The sequence below is a fragment of the Olea europaea genome, unplaced genomic scaffold (assembly GCF_002742605.1).
Source record: "Olea europaea var. sylvestris unplaced genomic scaffold, O_europaea_v1 scaffold213, whole genome shotgun sequence".
Classification (NCBI taxonomy): domain Eukaryota; kingdom Viridiplantae; phylum Streptophyta; class Magnoliopsida; order Lamiales; family Oleaceae; genus Olea; species Olea europaea.
The window spans coordinates 477,364-497,125 of NW_019239264.1; the positions used below are offsets into that span (position 1 = coordinate 477,364).

At 32.5% G+C, this 19,762-nt stretch overlaps 1 protein-coding gene across 1 annotated transcript; it reads right to left on the reverse strand.

Moving 5' to 3' along the window:
* Positions 1-16,890: 16,890 nt before the first annotated feature.
* LOC111380356 lies at positions 16,891-17,424 on the reverse strand. Its single transcript, XM_023003891.1, has one exon. It carries the CDS (start codon positions 17,422-17,424, stop codon positions 16,891-16,893), a length of 534 nt encoding a protein of 177 aa, XP_022859659.1.
* Between the last annotated feature and the right edge of the window lie 2,338 nt (positions 17,425-19,762).

Consider the following 19,762-nt stretch of genomic DNA (forward strand, 5'->3'; position numbering starts at 1 on the left):
GAAATATAATCTACAAAACTTGTCAATCAATAGGAAAGCAAAAGGCAATACATGAAGGAATATGAGAATTATGCAGATCCTTACCTTATCTAGGCTAGTTACATGTTGTTAATTATATACACGTGGGTCAATGAATTAATTGTGATACTCACATAATCAGTCACAAGCTAGCCAATAATAGGTCACCATCTGCCATTTCCATAAATGACTAAATTAACCTAAAATTTGGAAGAACCTACAAATATCCCGACTTTTGAAGAGAAATGTATTCAATTCAAATATCACCCTCTTAGATAGTTATTTCTCCTACTACTCCAAGTTTGAGCATCAAAACAGATGAGTTAAGATGGTGAAAATTCTAGCTAGGTGAGAGGATTTATTGATCTAATTCGTATTGTCAACAAGCCTACTATTACCAGCAACTCTTTTGATAAACTCCATATTTCATACTTGTAGATATCGTGATCTTAAGTTTCTATAAAATTTGATAGAATTATTGCCAACAAACTTCATATCATTTACCTGTTTTTGTACAAATTGTCCCTGTATCTAATTCTATCAATTTTTTTTCCATTAATAGGCACGTACTTTGCACACTTCATGAAAAATAAACAATTTTGAACTAAATTCAATGAAAAAGAAATAGAAAAAAGGCAAAAAAATAAAATAAAACAAAAGTCACATTCTTTTCTAACTCCCACTCCCTGTCCAACTCCTTCTACCATTACAGCTACCACTACCGTGACCACCACCACTCTCCTTTCCTTTCCATGCTGCCATTACCATCACCATCACCATCACCATCACCATCACCAAAGCTTCTTTGTCCAAGACTAGAGAAGCAAGTGAGATATGGCTTCCAAAGAATGCGGATGTTAATAATACCAACTTAATCCTCTAAAATTATGTCCATGTTTACTCCCAATTTTTCATCATCATCTTGCATTTTCAAGAAAAAAATTATTTTCACCCAGATTCTAGTATAACAAAAGATAGGAATTTTGGGAGGGGGGTTTTGCCTTCATTAAAATCAATAATAATACAAAGAAACATAAAAGAACAAGGAGGAGGACACAGTGCCTTTGACACGTATTCTTGGCTCCACAAGAATGCTCTATCTCGTAATACTAAGCTCAGCAATGGACTGCCCACAACCAATTACCCCCTTTTCATCAATATATACATATAACTGTGATAGGAATAATAGGTTTATGTTAGATTTATTATATAGATTATGTATGTAATTACCCTTTCAATATGAACACATATACATCATACATAATTATGTTTTCCTTTTCAATTTATTTTGCTTTTGTAGAAATCTATTTTATGTTTCAAGGATGGGAGTGTGTCAAAGTAATTGTGACAATTGTGGGGATGAAGGAGAATTGGATGCAATTGTGTTGACAAGTACCGGAGAGATTGAGGGGTTGAAGAGCTTGAAAAAAATGAGATCCAGTTGAGAAAGTGGAGCAAAGATACCATAAAAATGATGGTGGCTGTGATGTCCGGTTATGACCGTCGATGTTGAAATACTAGTAGTCAATGAAAGGTGGTGATGGTAACATAGTAGGAGAGGAGGGGAGCGATCACTGAAAAATACGATGTTTAGACCCAAAACACATAGAGATGTATAATGCGGGATTAAAATAATCAACCAAAAAAAAGTAACAAGTCACTCATTTATTCTTTCTAGATGATTAAGTTTAATATCAAACTATATCCTAAGTGTCAATTATGTAATATAAATCAGAAGCATAAAAGTAATGAACAACAATTTGGTAACGAATGAAAATCCCATGAAGTACTCTTTTCATGGATCAAAAACCTCTGGTCAAATCTGACCAAAACAATCCACTAGAAACGATAACTTACAGTTGGTCCGACACAACTAAATTTTCCATCCAACTTGTAAATCACTGAAGAACCTCTTTGATTGTGCCTCTCAGCACTTTCAAGAATTGTAGACTTCTTTTCATTCTATGTAGATCACCAATAACTCATTCTGGAACAATTGAAACTCCGTCTGTCTCTTTCCAACTTCAAAACTTTGAAGACCTATTGGTGAAGGTAACGGTTTTTGGTGTGTGATCTTTTGGAACTTTTGTATTTTGATCTTTGATTGAATCAAAATAATTATAGAATATGTTTTTAAACTTCAAATGATGTCTCCTTGTTTGAATAATTGATCAACACATAAGCCAACGACGTTTGGGATAAATTATGGCTTGATATATAATATGGAGTGGTAGAGATTATGTAGGATTTAAAATCTACAAAATCACAATCTAGGATTTGCCTAGATAATACCATTGCTCGAGCACCATTTTTGCAGCTAAAGAGGGGTCAATCGACCTAACAAACTTCTCTTTTGACATTCAGAGATAAAATTACTTACTTCAGAACTAAGATCAACTAACCTAAAACTATTTACCCAAAGACTCAATTCCCAAACTTATTCAATAGCTTACCAAACCTATTTCCTAAAACACATGAAATCAACAATACCACATGTAAAAGAAAATGGAAACTAATAGTTAAGCATATAACAAATTATATAAACAACACAAGCAAAACATTTGTAACATTAAAGCATGTAACGTGCATCAATAACTTAGAAACTAAACATGACAAGTTGAGATAGATATGAATCTAGCAACATAAAATATGATATCAATATTATAAAAAAAAACACTTACCATAATAGAAATAAGGCAAAACAATACATTATGCTAGTTAGATCATCAATCAAAAAAATATGTGACTCTCTCTAAGTCAAATATCAAAAACAAATTCAATATTAATACATCTCAACAATGTATCAACTGCTTTTCTCGATTCATAAACTAAACTCCCTTGAAATAATACTTCTCTCTCCCCTTTTTGCTACAAATCATGAAGAGAAATCAAGCAATATAATAGTGAATAACATACAGAGGAATGGGTGCAAAAATATGCTCATTGACAAACTATGTAAAATTATGCAAAACATGTGATGGGAGAAAAAAATCTTTTTGAGATAACACTTTTTCATGGATTTTTAATCATAACATCAAATGGTGAAAGCTCAAATCACATGAACAGTAATTTGCTCACTTATACAAGCATAATTCATAAACAATTAACATTTCCTACATAACTCATTTTAAACCTATATGGAGTAAATTGTATGTGCAATACGTGCGAAAAGTGCCTCTAATCTTCTTTGAGCAAATTTCTAAACCTTATATCAATGAGAAACGACATGGAAAGAAATCACAGGCGAATATTTTCTTCAAATTGTGAATGTAAAATCTAGTGCTACTAGAACATTTTAATTAAAAAGCTCATATTAATTTTTCATTGTATAATTTGTTCCTTCTCCTACCGTTTGTGAGCATATATAAGTTTATTTTATCTTATATGCAGACTTTTATTCATTAAACTTACTAAATGACGCATGTAATGAGTTTTAGCCATAACTCCCATATCAGATGGCTATAGCGCGCCAGACTTTAAAATACCCAGTAGACTTAGTTACTCAAGTCATAAAGGTTACGAAAAAAGTATAAGATATATCTTAATTTTTCTATTGAATAATTCAATTATTATGAAGCTCAATAATCTTTTTCTTTTAGGGGACAATGCTAGAGCTTAGGTCAACTAGTTAAACACCGTTTCATATTCAAAGTCACCTCACTACATTGATGATCAACATTCAAAATCTTACACATGCGGTGAAGACTCACTCACAAGAGTTTAATGTATGCAATGCACATGATACATGAAGAAACATATACCAAGTACTCCAAACAAGTTCTAAACAAAATTAATGGAAACTTTATTCATGGTTCATTAATTTTACTAGTACATGATCACAAATATCAAAGATATTACTTTAAAGTGTGATAGCATCAATAATCATTTTTCTTTATCCTTTTCTTTCATTTTTTTAATTTTAATTTCTCTTTTTAAAAGAATAACTAATAGTTAACCCAAAAAAAAAAGAGTGCATGCATTAATATATATGGATTTAATGAACAATTCAGATGCAAGCACCAAAATACATACTCAATAAGGAACAGTAATACTCTTACCTTTAGGAGCAACATAAGAAACACCACAATTCACTACATCACTTTGACATGTGAATTCACACTTTTTAACCCAGACTTTTCTATAAGATAAGGTCACGTTAGTCAAGTTACTCATCATTTTAGACATGGAATCCTATTTGTTGTTTTTAAATAAGGATGTATGGCAAGTAGGTCTAGTGTGACCTAACTCACCACAATTGTGATAAGTGGGAATGAACTTATGAGTAATTCTTGATCTCAAGTTTTGAACCTTAGGTTGAAAAAACCTATGTTGCACAAATGATTTCTATCCTGGGCTCCTACACTTTTAGACTCGATAGAGTCGGTACAATTTTATTTTTAGAAGAGAAAGCGGTATGAGAATTTGTTTCATTAAAGTCTAAAACTATCCTATTCCCAGTTGGTTTATTTAATCCTAATATGTTTTTAAGCTTCTTAGATCTACTAGAAAAAGATTGGAGTTGGGCACAAAAAACTCTTACTCACAAGAGTCTTAACCTTAATTTCTAAGGACTCTTTCTCAACCTTTAACTCATTCAATCTTCTAGTTGACTCCTCAAGTTAGACTTCTAAGCTCTTCTTTTCTAACTCCAATTCATGTAATATCTTAAGGACAAAGCTATTAATCTTCTTAAATTTAAGGCTCTCTACATACAACTGATCAGTAGAAGTCGAGAATAATAAATTGAAATTAAGCTCATATTTTAATGTGATGATCTAACGCCACAAGCCTAGCTTGTAAATGAGCCTTATGCTCGGCCTAAATAGGAAATAAAAGCCCATTATTAGTTCGATACGCCTTAAATAAATTTAATATCATGGAGGTTCACGAAGCAACCACGTATGTTTTCTTTAAAAATAAAAATTATTTAAATTAAGTAGGATGAAGTTTAATATTTTTCAAAGATTTGACTGGACGATGAAAATTTATTTTATATATAGTAAATATTTCTAAGACTAGATTTGCGCACATATTATTTTTCAAAATGACCAAATTATAAGTAAAAGAGGATTTATTAGTTTCTATTTGGGGATTTACGTTATTTCTTTATTTTGTTAATTTAATAATGTTTAGGGACCAATGGTGAATATTTAAATCAAACAACCGCTTCATTTCATATTTATTAAATTCAAATAGGAAAAAAGCACACGCGCGTGCACACAAGTAGGTAGGTAGTTTTATATATGGAGTGAATGTTTGCATTAAATGGGTGCATATATATATGTATGGAAGTGCGCAATTTGATCAAGAAAAATTTTCAAAAGTAAGGATCAAAAGAGGCAGATTTCATAACATCTGGTGTTGTCGAGAAACAATATTTACCGTCCAACTTCATCCATTCAAAAGCATCAAATTAAGGTAGGTACAGATGTAAGTGGTTATTTCGTTTTCAAATTATGAATTTTTTTTAAAGTACCAAAAAAAATTGGTGCCTTTGGGTACGGTACTTCGACACTGTTATAGTTTAAATGATCATCCTCCAACTCTACGTATTATGATAATTCTATAGAACTTGCATTTTGTCGAAAATCCATCTACCTGGGACGGTATATATCTATAGTTTGAATTTTCTAATTTGATAATAAAATCACCGATGAAATCTACTGAGTTTCAACTCATTGGGTTAATTAGGGTGATTTGTTTTACTTGGGGCGTGTCGTAGATGAAGTTACAACGTACTATGGAGAAGTCGGGTCATTTAACCTTTTTTTATTTGGATATGGAAAAAATATTATGTGTTTCAAATAAATAGATTTTGATGAACATCATTTTGAATCTACTTCGAGAAACTTTTCATGAATTAGTTATGCTTACTAATAATTATGATAAATAGAAATTCACTTGCAAATTCATGTATCTCACATAAAAGTTAGAAATAGGTTTATTGTCGATGTTCTCTTAATTTCCAGGTTCAGCCTTTAATTTCAAAAATTCATTGCTCATTCATAGCTTGGAAATTTTGGACAAAATTGATAGGCTTTGATAGTCTTATGGGTTAGCTACTGGATAAACTTGAAACAACATCAATTCGGTCTTCGCAGAAGTTTATATCCCACTTTAAGTAGATTGAGTCAGTTTTTCTTCCCAACCAAATCGTTGAAGACATAGGAAAGTATTTTAGTTCCTCATATGTTTTCGATGGGAGCCTATGTAATATTATAGGAAGTTTTCCAATTTTTCTTCAAATTTCGTGAAGTTTCGGGATCGATAACTAGGCAAACGAATTTAATTTAACACTTTCCGTGTGAAATAGAAAAGAAAAATAGCTTAATCTTATTTACTTCCTAAAGGTGTGCATGCATAGAAAATTGTTTAACCTTTCATTTATTTGGCAAACACATGCATGCCATTGTTCATGTAACAAAATAGGTAATATGCTTGGAAAATTGTATCATTTAGGGGAAAAAAAGTTCTTATGTCAATCCTAAATCAAATCTTTATACTTTTCGCTAATAGTATAGTTAATTAAACTATTTCTTTTTTTCAAATAATTCCTAAATTTACGCTAAGGTACATTTTTTGTACTAGTATTTCGGTCTATACAGGTCAGAGTATTAAATGGTTAAAGGCCTTAATATATTCCAATCATCTTCTAATTCTTCCTTTAAAGAGTCAGACTGCTTTATGCCCTCAAGTGTCTCACTATCCTCTACATGTTTACTCTTAACCACAGATGTGAATGCTATATAATTCAAAACCTCATTCCAATTGGAGTTCTCACATTGATTATTGAAGCTAGACTCGTCATCAGCGAGAGAAGCATTCATAGCTTTTCTTAGGGATTTCTTATAACTTGGGCACTCGGATTTAACATGTCCAAAGCCCTTGCATTCATGGCACCTCCCAGACTGAGACCTCTTCCGAGCATCCCTAGTATATCTCTCTAATTGTCCTTGTTTTCGCTAGAGCCATCCTCTTATTATTCCAAAAAAATTTCTTAAATTTCTTAACTAGGTAGGCAAACTCTTAGGATGTCCTTATCAATCTGATTACTAGACTCTTCTTTAATATTATTTAAGGCTAAAGACTTGTTTTTCTTAAGTTCATATGTTTGGAGAAACCCTACTAGTTCTTCTATCTTAATAGTATCTAGGTCTTTCCTTTCCTTAATAGTTGTGACCATTGGTCTAATTCTTTTAGGTAGGGATTTTATTATTTTTCTCCCAATCTTAGCCTCGGGGATTCTCTCACCTGGGTTGAAACTAGATCTCACAATATCATTCGCTTTTGTATAGGACTCATTGAAGAATTCCTCATTGTTTATCCTAATTTCTTCAAACCTAGTGGTTAACATCTGTAATTTAGATTTTTTTCATAGTCTTAATTCCATCGTGTGTGGTTTTTAGGATGTCCCAAGATTCTTTCGTAGCTTCACACATGGACATATGCTTAAACTCTCCGAAAGAAATAGTTATAAAGATGGCATGGACACCTCTATTATTCCAATTACACTCAACTAAATCATCTTTAGTCCACATAGGGATATTTGTTGATTTACCAACTACAAATATAAATGGGACGGTCTAACCATTTTGCACACAATCCAAGCACGTCCATCTATTGACTTTGAAAAGGCTCCCATTCTAACCTTCTAATAGACATAATTACTACAGTCAAAATAAGGAGGAACAGAAAGTAATTAACCCATTTAGACAAAATTGGGCCATGAATCAATATTAAGATCTGATACTTACTAAAAAAAATACGTTTAGTCCCAACAGCTCCTAGAGGTGTATAATGTAAAATTAAATAATCAACCAATAAAAATCAACGAGTCACTTATTATTTCTAGATGATTAAGTTTAGTATCAAATTAAACTCTAATTATCAATCATGCAATATGAATCAAAAGCATAAAAGTAAAGAACACCAAATTTGGCAACGAAAGAAAATCCTTTGAAGAACTCTTTGTGGGATCAAAAACTTTCGGGTAAACTTAGCCAAAATGATCCACAAGAAAATATAACTTACAGTTGGTCTAGACACAATTAAACATTAGTAGACTCTAATCACCCAACCTATAAATTATAGAAGAACCTCTTTCATTATGCCTCTAGCACTGTCTAGAACTCTGGTCTTCTTTTCCCTGCATGTGGATCACAAAGAATGAACTAGTTCTAGAACAACTAGAACTCTAGTTGTCTCTTCCCAACTTAAGAACTCAAAAAGCTTGTTGGTGAACGTAATAATTTTTGGTGTTTGATCTTAAATCTTTTTATATTTTGATCTTTAGTAGAATCAGGAGAATTATAGAATATGTTTTAATCTTCTAAGGATATTCTCTCATATGAATAATTGATTAACACATATGCAAAAGATGTTTAGAATGATTAATGGCTTAGGTATTTATAATATGGAGTATTTGATGTTGTATAGGATTGTAAAATCTACCAAAATATGATCTAGGGTTTATGTGAAGTCTTTCTAAAATTCTAAATCCACGATTGCACATAAAATTAACAATTTCATGATCAATTTAACACATATACAATTTAGCCACGTAGCTCAAATTCATCAATAATTTCCAAACCTCTTCAAATGTGCGAAAATCTATCAAGTGCTAAAGGTTTAGTGAGAATATCGGCCAATTGATTTTCCCTAATCACAAATTTTTATCCCCGTTTGTGCATGATCTCTCAAGAAGTGATGTCTAATTTCAATGTGCTTGGTTTGAGAATGCAAGACGAGATTTTTAGATAAGTTTATGGCAGTAGTGTTAAAAAGCCGCAAAGTCTTCTTTTGAATAAAAAGTGAATCAATTAGATTGATCGTGGAATTTCTTTCTTTCTTATTTTCGGAATATGATTGTGTGACTTGTTATAATTGATCCTATTGATAGTAAAGAGAATGGGTCTATTATCTTGATAGAGGTATTTCTACTTTATCAGATATTAATTCTAGTATATGGAAAATGAAATATATGAACTAGATTAAGAAATGTTTAAACTATGATTAGTACTTAATATTCGACTTCGTGTCTATACTCTAAAAAGACTTCAAAGAATAAAAAAAAATTAGTCTATCTATTTGATGGAATAAGTGATTATCCAACGGTTCTTACTTGGAGAATCCTTGGCTTAGCTTAGTTGAATCATCATGGTTTTTGTATGAATTTGAGGTTATAATCAATTCATAGGATCTTAACAAAATAATTCCTATCAGTTCAATAATAAAGATAACAAAAAAAGCCACATTAGATACAAAACAAATTTAAGAGATAGTTAAAGAGATAACTCATGAAGTCTGTATGGATCAAGATGATTGAGCCTACTTGATGTTTTGATATTATCGTCAAAAAGAAGAGCTTTCGATTTTTTTTTCTTTAACACATCAAATAAGACTGAATCAAATATTTAAAAGTTTCAAACTTTCTATTATATATCATTACAATTAGTATTTGATTGCTTTTGCTTGAGCTGTACAAGATAATAGTCTTATATATAGTTCTTAGTGGGGGATTTTCACCTATCTCAATAAAAGTTTATAAATAGTTCAAAGAACATCTTGAGATTCAGGCGATTAGGGATATATTATATTATTTAGGGATAAATTGCCGTCTGATCATTACAAAGGCTTTTACCTTCCGCAATTCTACACGCTACTTTTATTTTTTACTAGCTGTCCAGTGACATTTTAGTTTCGCGATCACGTAATTCTTATTGGCCGTTTCCTTCTAATATTCCAGATAACACAACGTAGAAAAAGATGAATGTGACTTTCAATTTTTATATTTTTGAAATAAGAACTCCAAATTTTATTTAGCCATATTAGGGTTCAAATAGTTTACGATAAATCAGGTTGTTGCTCGTACGTGACACTATCAGTTGAATGAATTGTGATGTACTGTCCCTTTACACAGAGTTTAGGGATTTTCACTGCATCTATAGCATTCGTAATGATCTTAACCTCTTTCCCTTGCACTCTTGAAACTCTCCAGAATACCTAAATATTCACCCATATGGCTTGTAAGGACACAAATTCCTCTGAATAAAATCCTTAAAAAAAAGCTCTAGGGCCTGAGTGCCCCCCCCCCCCCCCCCCCCAACAAAACAAAAAGACCCCCCCCCCCCCCCCCCCCCCAAAAGACAAAAGAGCTCGTCCCCTGCCTCTGCAGATATGAATCATACCACTAACATATGGAATACGTGTTAAATATTTGAACGACACTTGATTTATGATCGAAATTCACATTCACGCAATAATTCATCAAAATACGAGTCAATATAGATCACTCATGCTACAATTTCTCCAATCTCGAGTAAGACGGGACTCATCACTTAATTATGAAAATTGTCAATTTCAAATGCAGATTTTAAGTCTAATTCTGAAACGACTGAAAATAGAACTGAATATATGAGAAAATGTGGGCAAACATGTAATATTAACAAAAGAATACTCACAAAGAAGAAGATTGCGTCCTTTTGGTCTGGGAAGAGGGGAGGGTAATGTGGGGTGGGGGCATGGGTGGAGACAGTAATATTGTCCAGTGCGGATGGAATTTAATCAAGAGCAGACTTTGAGTTTTCAGGGCATGTGATGAGACAAACTTTAAATTTGGGCCCTTAAATTTAGTATGTAATATGCATTCAAATTTTTTTACAAATGATTTTTTTTTTTTTTTAAAGAATCTCTTCATTGATTTCACAATAAAATAAAGTAACAATTCGTCGCTTGAATATTTAGGATAGTGCAAAAATAAGATCCAGTGAAAATTCCTGAATTTACAATTTAATGTAGTTGTTAAATAAGTAAACATAAGAAACTTTAAACATAATAAATGCTCAATTTTTTATCCTTCAATTTAATCAATTAAATAGACTAATGTGCAAATTATCCCTTCCTAAATCGTAGTCAAGCATACACCTTATAATGGGCATTTGGGGATAGACTAACGTAAGACCATAAGAGACAAACAACAATTACAAAACCACAAAGGGACCTAGGAACAAATAAACAATTGCCCACAACAAAATAAGTAACAACCATTCTACACTTACATCAATTTTCACATCTTTTTTTCACAGCACACACATGAGTGATGAGTGTGTTTAACTCATGCATTTAATACCATTTAAACTTGATAAATTTTTGTTCTTAAGAGTTTTTAGAACGTTTTTATGTTTATTTTAGTGTAGTTTTAGGTTAGGTGATATGGTAAAAAATGGGCTAATCATGGAGCTTGAAGAGGCCAATTAGTGATGAAGGAGATGAAACGAGGAAAAGAAGACCTAAAAATAGGCAAAGAATGCAATAAATGAGCCAAAGTGGCATGACAACGAAGTGGGTGGCGCACAAAGCAAGCGCCCAGGTGCTATATTCTAGCGCCTAGGCGCTATACACAGCTGACCAAGAGAAAATATTCAGAGATTGGGCTCCCGGGCACCCACATCCAGCCGAAAGAAACAGGACTGTGGCTCCCAGGCACCATGCACACAGAAGAAAGCAGAAACAATACAAGGAGCGGGTGCTCAAGCACTATGCCGCTTAGCTAGGTTTTGGTTTCTCGGTCTATTAAAAGCCCAATTCAACTCAACTCATCTAAGACTTCTAGAAGGCATAAAAACATCTTGAAAAAAGTTACATTTCATCTACACTTTGACAAAGCAAAAGCAAGAGATCAAGCAAAAGAGTGAAGGCTACAATCAGGGGCGGATCTAGACTCCATGTTCAGTTAGAGCGTTGACTTTGACTTTGACCGTCGACCGTCGATAATCAATGTTTGTATTAAAATTTGATTAAATAATATTAAAAATTGTTCGATATATATGTAAATGCACTAAAATGTAAACATTATATTTGATAAATATGTGCTTTTTCTAGAGATAGAATGTCAGAAGCATAAGTTTGTTTTTCATGATCTACATACGTTGTTTATCTCAAACTCGATTTTCATATCATTTGAAATTTTGAAGCAATCAAAAATAATTAATATAAAGATTTAAAACATATGCACAATCACAAGTTTTGCAATACTATAATACAAAATTAAAGTTTCATTAATGACACTAAGCAGCCAATCTTGATAGAGTGTTCAAATTAACTTGGGAAGAATCCACTGAATATCATTGTCTCTACCAAAACACAATTTGTACCAACATCCAATATAATATTTAAATCATAATAGTATGTCTCTAAGTTTAAAAAGATTGCTTGTAAGTAAATAGTAAGACTTAAAATAACTTTTTTATTAATGAAATTTAAAAATAAATTACTATTTTCGTAATAAGGCAGACCTATGTCAAAATAAGTACCAAATAAGTTCTCCCAAACATACTTAAAATGATTAAGAGACAAAAAAAATAGATTCATAATTCAACTTTTCAAAAACTTGAGAACGAACGAACCATCAACATGATTTAATTATCATAAATTGCAGTTGCACAAATCAAAAAATACACGAGACAAATTGCAATTGCACTTGCACCAGCACAATTGCACAAATCAACAAATAAAATACGTCAAGTTTGTCAAAACAATTTGCAGAGTTACAGTCTTACAGACAAGTGAGACAATCAGACATGAGACAACTAAAACAATTCAATATTCAACTCTTCAACTTCAAGTATTGGACTTATTAAACTCACCAATCACCAATGCACACTGCTGGCTGCTCGGCCTTGCTAGTCGCCTCAGAGTCTGTTGTCGGTCGGAGATTCACCCCTAAGACTTCGCACACCGACGGCACACGGTCACCACCTCCAGCTGCAACTGGTGCTATAGCTTTGAATGGAAATTGAAGGGTAACTGGGTGAGGGACCAACAGACCAAGGGTTTGATGTCGCCTTCTGTGCCGTTCTGCAAATGGATTTTGGGGGATTTGGGTTTGGGAGAAATACCAATTAAAGCCATATCCATGGACCGTTTGAATGGATCCACTTTCCACATTTGGGCCTAATTTTTTTTTTAAAAAATAGGCCCAGTTTCCAGTTACATTAGCCCAAAGGAAAATGGAAAATTTGGTCGTCTTCTCCACTTCCTCCGGTCTACAATCGCTGCATGCAGGAGCTTGCTGCCAACCCTGCGGCCACTGAAGACTCCAACGGAGCCAGCATGCTCGGTCGCGCCCCCTCGCCGGGTGCTAACTCCGCGCCTGGCTACAATGAGAAGAAGATTTATTGAAATTCCAAACAGTTTTTCTCTTTTCTTATTCTTTATGCTATTAGTCATGATTGAGATTTTATTATTCTTCCATCATCACCTAAATCTCTAATCTAAGATTTGATGTAATCGATACTTGAGACAATATTTTGACTTGGGGTATTTTCAAAAATGTCTAATTTCATGGGTGTCAATTGAAAAATGCACACTTTTTAAATTTAGCACTAACTTGTATATTATACCCTTAATGAAGAAAGAAGTAATTTATTCATTTTTTCAATTTGTTGCGGATTTCGAGAAGTAGCTTCCATGAAATGCTACACTAAAATGATATTATCGACATTTTAAATGTAATTCTTGATATTTGAATCTCGTTTATATTTTAAAAGTACACATGTCAAATCACAATATTAAATATTCTCAACATTTCAAATGTTGTTATCGACATTTTAAATATCTAGAATAGCATTTCATTCCGAACATGACATTTCTCTACACTTGAAATGTAATTTTCGGCATTTCTACGTCAATGAGAAAAATAGTATTAATTGTGATTTGACATGTGCACTTTTGAAATAAATATGGCATGTTATATGTCAAAAATTTATTGGCCAATAAAATTTTTGCAAAAATGTCCATTTATTGTTTTTCTATGAAATCATAAATTGTTCACAGGGGTATTTTGGTCCAAAATTGAAATTTTTTGCAAGGATTTGTAAAAGTTGACATTTTTGCAAGTGGACATTTAAAGTAATTTCCTCTTTTGACTTTTAGTAGTTACTTCTTTGAGAGTTTCATTGAGTTTATTTGTGTTATTTATATTTAATGTTTTCAATTGACTAACCCTTAATTGAATGATTTAATATTTAAGATTCGGCAATCAATAGAAAATATAAATTCATCGAAGCGTTCCCATGAAAGAACCATAGAACTTAATAAATTTTGATTTTTTATTCGAAATAGAGATATTGAAATTGAATTCTAAGAATAATTTTCACTTGACACTCGAGAGGAGTAACTTGAAAAAATCGACTGGAGATAATTAGAGAATTGAGAAACATAGTTGATAGTTAGATGAAATCAAAACCCCAAGCTCATTTCATATTGCTTAATCCTTGAAACATGATTTCAATCGTTGATTTAGTCAAACTTCCAGCATAGATTTAGTTAAAAGCCTTGATCTTATAAATTCGATTGTCTAGATAAAATAAGGGTTATTTTCATTATAATACTTGGTAAGAATTGATTTTCAATCCATGTGGGTTCAGCATCGTAGCTTCACAGCTATATTATGTGTAACGACCCGGTTCTCTGTACCCAAAATGTTAGCTTACGTACTATTCGCTTTGGATGGACCTTGCGCCCACTTACCCCTCACGATTTTTTGTCGCGTCCATCAAGATTCGAACTCATAACTTTTTTCTTAAGTAAGACTTAAGTTGAATCCTCGTACTAATTGGTCAACATCTTCATATGCGAGAATCGACAAATTCGACTTCGCATTGTTCACAAAATTTTGGGTCTTCTTTTTCATCTCCGATTACTCGATAATTTCCACCAGCACAAATTCCATTTTTTATAGGCCCAAAAATTCTTTCACAAAATAATCCATCTTGCCCAATTGGTACCAGGATTCAACTTAAATTTTACCTAAGGGAAAGGTTATGAGTTCGAATCCTAGGGGGCGCGACAGAAAGTCGTAAAGGGTAAGTGAGCGCAAGGCCCACCCAAAGCGAACAGTATGTAAGCTAACGATTTGAGTACAGAGACACGGGTCGTTACAAAAAAAGTGCCCAATTGGTATCAGGATTCAACTAAAGTCTTACTTAAGGGAAAGATTATGAGTTTTTGAATCCTGGGAGACACAACAGAAAGCCGTGAGGGATAAATGGGCTTGCAGCCCACCCAAAGCGGACAGTACATAAGCTAACAGCTTGGGTACAGAGACCCGAGTTGTTACAAAAAAGCCCATTTGGTACCAGGATTCAACTTAGGTCTTACTTAAGAAAAATGTTATGTGTTCGAATCTTAGGAGACGGACAAAAAGTCGTGAGGGATAAATGGGAGCAAGTGCTGTTTGGGTACAGAAACCCGGGTCGATACAAAAAACGAGCGTCGTTACATTATGGAACTTGACAACTAGGCGCATGCGGTATATATTTTACACGTAACAAGTTTTTGGTACCCTTTCTGATGCTTGATTGATTGATTTTGTTTTATACTAATATTATTACTAATTAGTCTTAATTTTAATTTATGCTTCTTTACTTTGAATAGTTTGCTTGTTTTGTTTTAGTTGTTTATGCGAAGATCAAGGAGTTCTGAACCCCTTGATCCTAAGATCAAAAGAACTTTCTGGTTTTTAAGGGTATAATAAGAGATGAACCAGAAGCAATGGTAGCAAACAAAAACAATCAATATCGGGCTATTCACAATTATGTCAGACCAGTTGTCAATGACAACTACTAATACTACGATCCAAACTATTGCTTGAATTGAAGCCCATGTTGATTAGTATGGTTATGTGGAAATCAGTTTGAAGGATCTCCAATAGAATATCCAAATTTTTATCTTGCTACATTTTTGGAGATCTATGATACTATAAAGATGAATGGTGTTATTGAAGACACCATTGACTACGTTTGTTTCTTTTCTCCTTGAGGGATAAAGCAAAATGATGGCTTCAATCATTGCAGTATGGCTCTATCACCACTTGGGAGGGATTGGCTATTGTTAGGCAATTTTGTTGTCAAACGACCTTCCCGGGCGATGATGTAACCTCGGTTGTTTATTATCAATCGGCCTCGGCCTAATGATTGATTAGCACATCGACACAATTAACGAGACAACACAATCCACTTTGTTATGGACCGTTCGAAGTAACCTATTTTATAGTGTTGCTCACGGTTCCCGCACCATTCCTTGGAAGGCTATGTTATTATTGTTGAGGCCCAATTATTTGAGTCGAGTCTTGATCCACCACTTAGCCCTAATTGTAACTTACCTTTTTTGGACAATACTCTTGGCATATATTCTCCTCAACCTCTCGGCCTCCATTAGAGTGAAAAACCCCCCTCTTTGTGAGCTTCTCTCTCTCGGCCTCTTCTTCCCCCTCTCTGTGTGACCTTTGTGGTTGATATATTGTGGGTATTTTCTTGGCCTTCTTCTTCCCAACCCATAGCAACCGGACCGGTGGCGGCATAGGGTGGTATTGGAGTTGTCTCAAGAAATGGTGTCGATGTTTTTGGTAAACTGAGCCCGGTTTTGCACTGCTTGGCTGTGGAATTCGGTCCTACAGCTATGAAATTCTTTCCCACTTTCAAATCGATTCAATTTTAGGGTGAGATTGGGCAATTTAGACAAACTGAATTTGAACCATTTTATGAGGACTGGAAGAGATTCAAAGATTTACTTTAAAGATGTCCTCAACATGGTTATTAGAATTGGATGCAGCTTAACATATTTTACGAAAGGTTGAATGGTCAGACACAAACGATGGTTGATGCCACTTCAAGTGGTACTTTGCTGTCCAAGACTGCAGATGATGTTATTCCTTACTGGATAATATATCCACCAACTTATCAATGACTAAGTGAGAGTTCAAGGGCAAAGAAAGTTGTTGGTGTCGATGACGTGGATCCCATTACTGCTCTAACAACTCAGATGTCATCACTTACCAGCCAAATAGTTACATTAAATAATCAGGGAACTCAACTAAACCAGGATATTAACATGGAGAATGAGCATGTCTAATATGTAAACAGCCAAGACTTGTGTTATTTGCATTGAAACTCCACGAGAAAGTGCGACATATAGTTGACCATGAGAAAATACATTTTCAGGAAGATATATTCCAACAGTAGGCATTGTTTGTTCTTGAGCCTTGTTAATGGTCATCATAAGGCATATATATCTTGAAAATTGTTTCCTCTTGAATTTGAATGGATATCCTTCATCATTTGCTAGAATTAATGGGATGCAAAGAAGGAAAACATGGTTTCCAACATGTTGTCCAACGATTATTTCTGCATGGATAATAAATCCCTTGAAATCACGAAAAATAATTCTTGTTCCATTGCAAACATTGGACAGTTTTCTTTTCAAGATAAACTTCCGTGGTGGGATACCATTTGGCAACAATATAATTAGAAACTCCTCGACGTAAAATTGATTTGTATCATATATTGCTTCGTCTAAGATGACAAACTCTTTATTTTCTCCAAGAAATAACCCAATTACTTTTGCCATTGTGGTAGTCAACATACTCATTTTTTTGGAAGAATTCCACATTGTGTAATATAATGAGAAGAAGCTGGATTTTCTGTTAAACCTATGAACATTGCATTGATTAAATATAACTCCAAAATTTCAGCATTGTCACATGTTATGACTATCCCTCTGGTAAGTTGATGAAGTCATCCTCTATGTAATATTTTGTTCCATTACCAATTTGGATAAAGTATTGTCTAAATCGGTTGTCATTTTGAGCGGGCATTTTTTGATTTAGTTGCAGTTTTATCATTTCCCTCAAAGGTACAATCTAGCCAAACTTTATCTAATTGTTTGTGTTTGTCTTGTTGTTCTGGGTAGGACATGTAATACTTGACCAAAATCTCCTTAGAATACAAAAATCTTACCATCAAATGGTTTTGAATTATCCAAGATATCTCTTAAAGTTCTATCAATAGTTTCTATTCTGTTCTAGTTGACCATTGGTGCTTCGTCCCATATTATGAGCTCTCCTTCTATTTTGATGTAGTATTTTTCTTTGTTATATTACATATTGTTGATTCATTACTTATATCTAACATAACAAAAAATTACAGTAGATAACTAGATAACAGTTTAAGAATCTCTATACAAAGTAGAGTGACTTTTTAATTAAAAATGAAAAATCAAATATTTCTAATTTAGTACCTTAATTCAAATCAAACATAAAAAAATGGGGAGGGGATGAGATGTAAATATTAGTTTAAAAGGCTGTTATAAGCATACTATAAGTTTAACCAAAGATTTTTTGTTTAAAAGACCAAAATATATGACATTTTAATTAAAATGTGACATGGCATGTAATTTTCTAATGTAGCACAAATATAAGAACAATATATTTTCTAATTTCATACTATGCAATATTTTGGTTCTTAATTATCTAAAAATTACGTGATCCTACTTCAAATCATTTGTGCAATGTAATTGATTACCAATAAAGAAATGAGTAAATCTGCACATCTGAATGCAACAGTGCATTAACAAATCAAATTGATCACAAATTGTGTAGAAGTTCACAAATCAAAGCTAAAAATTAAAAAATAATATCCAAACATATTATATTGTGGATTTCTTTATTTAACAAGCATGTTCGCAAACCAAAATGTCAAATCCACAACCATCTACTGAATAATTTGTAATTCAAAATGTATAATATTAAAATAATCTTACAATTTGCAAAAATAGAGATAAAATGTTTGTTGTACATCATTATTTACATAATCTTTTATAAATTGATGAGGTGCTAAAAAGAAAGTGGGGGAATTTTTATTTTTATTTTTATTTTTTAATTTGACTGATGAGATTTTGACACAATTAGATCTCTTCACATCATTTGTTGGTAAAGAAATCTGTAAGTTGTAATGTACACGTAGAAAAATAGAAAATAAAAACAAAAAAATTGTGCAGGAAATTAACAACAAATATATGAAAACATACACTTGGAAAATCAACAATTTGGGAAATTAAAACTATAAGCATGCAATAAATTTATCCTATTACTTGGGAAATTTGGATTTTGAGTTCATATTTTTCAGCAAAATTGAAGAAGAAACTGAGATAAATTCCAATAGAATAATCTAGAAGATGTTATGTATTCAGAACCTGAACTTTTTGATAAGAAATAATTTTGTGTTCTGTTATTCAATTTGTCGAGGGGTCATGTCTGAACTAGGGCGGACACAAGGGGATTTTGGGGGGTCATGTGACCACCCAACTATTTTTTTCCCCTCTAAAACCTTGATTGATATGAAGTAAAATTAGAATTTTAATATGAATCAAAATTAATGATTAATTTTAATAACATATTTCATTAGATTCATAACTTTTCAATTTTTATCAAAATTTACTAGAAATTTAATTTTAATCTCCATAAAAATGGGCAAAATCACAATAGATTTGAACTTTTCCATTTTTCTTACACTCTCGTGACTCTCTCACTCACGTATTTTATCAAAACCTTAACTCTTTTAATTTTTTAAAATTTGTCTATAGTTTTTCTATAAATTATAATATTTACTTTATTTCCTAATCATATTTTGAACCTAAATTTGAATTTTCTCCTATCAAATTGCGCATATAGAATGATCCGTAAATGATTATACACAATTTGACTTATATTTAACAAATTATGTTTATTTGATTGAATATTAGTAGTGAATATTGGTTATATGTTTTTTCTTTTTATTACTTCAATTGATTGTTTGTATCAAATGCACTATAAATTCCTTAAATATAAATATGCATTTTTTTGTGATGAGCAAAATATTAATAAAAGGGATATTCAAAATTAAATGGATAAAAATGACAAACAAAATAT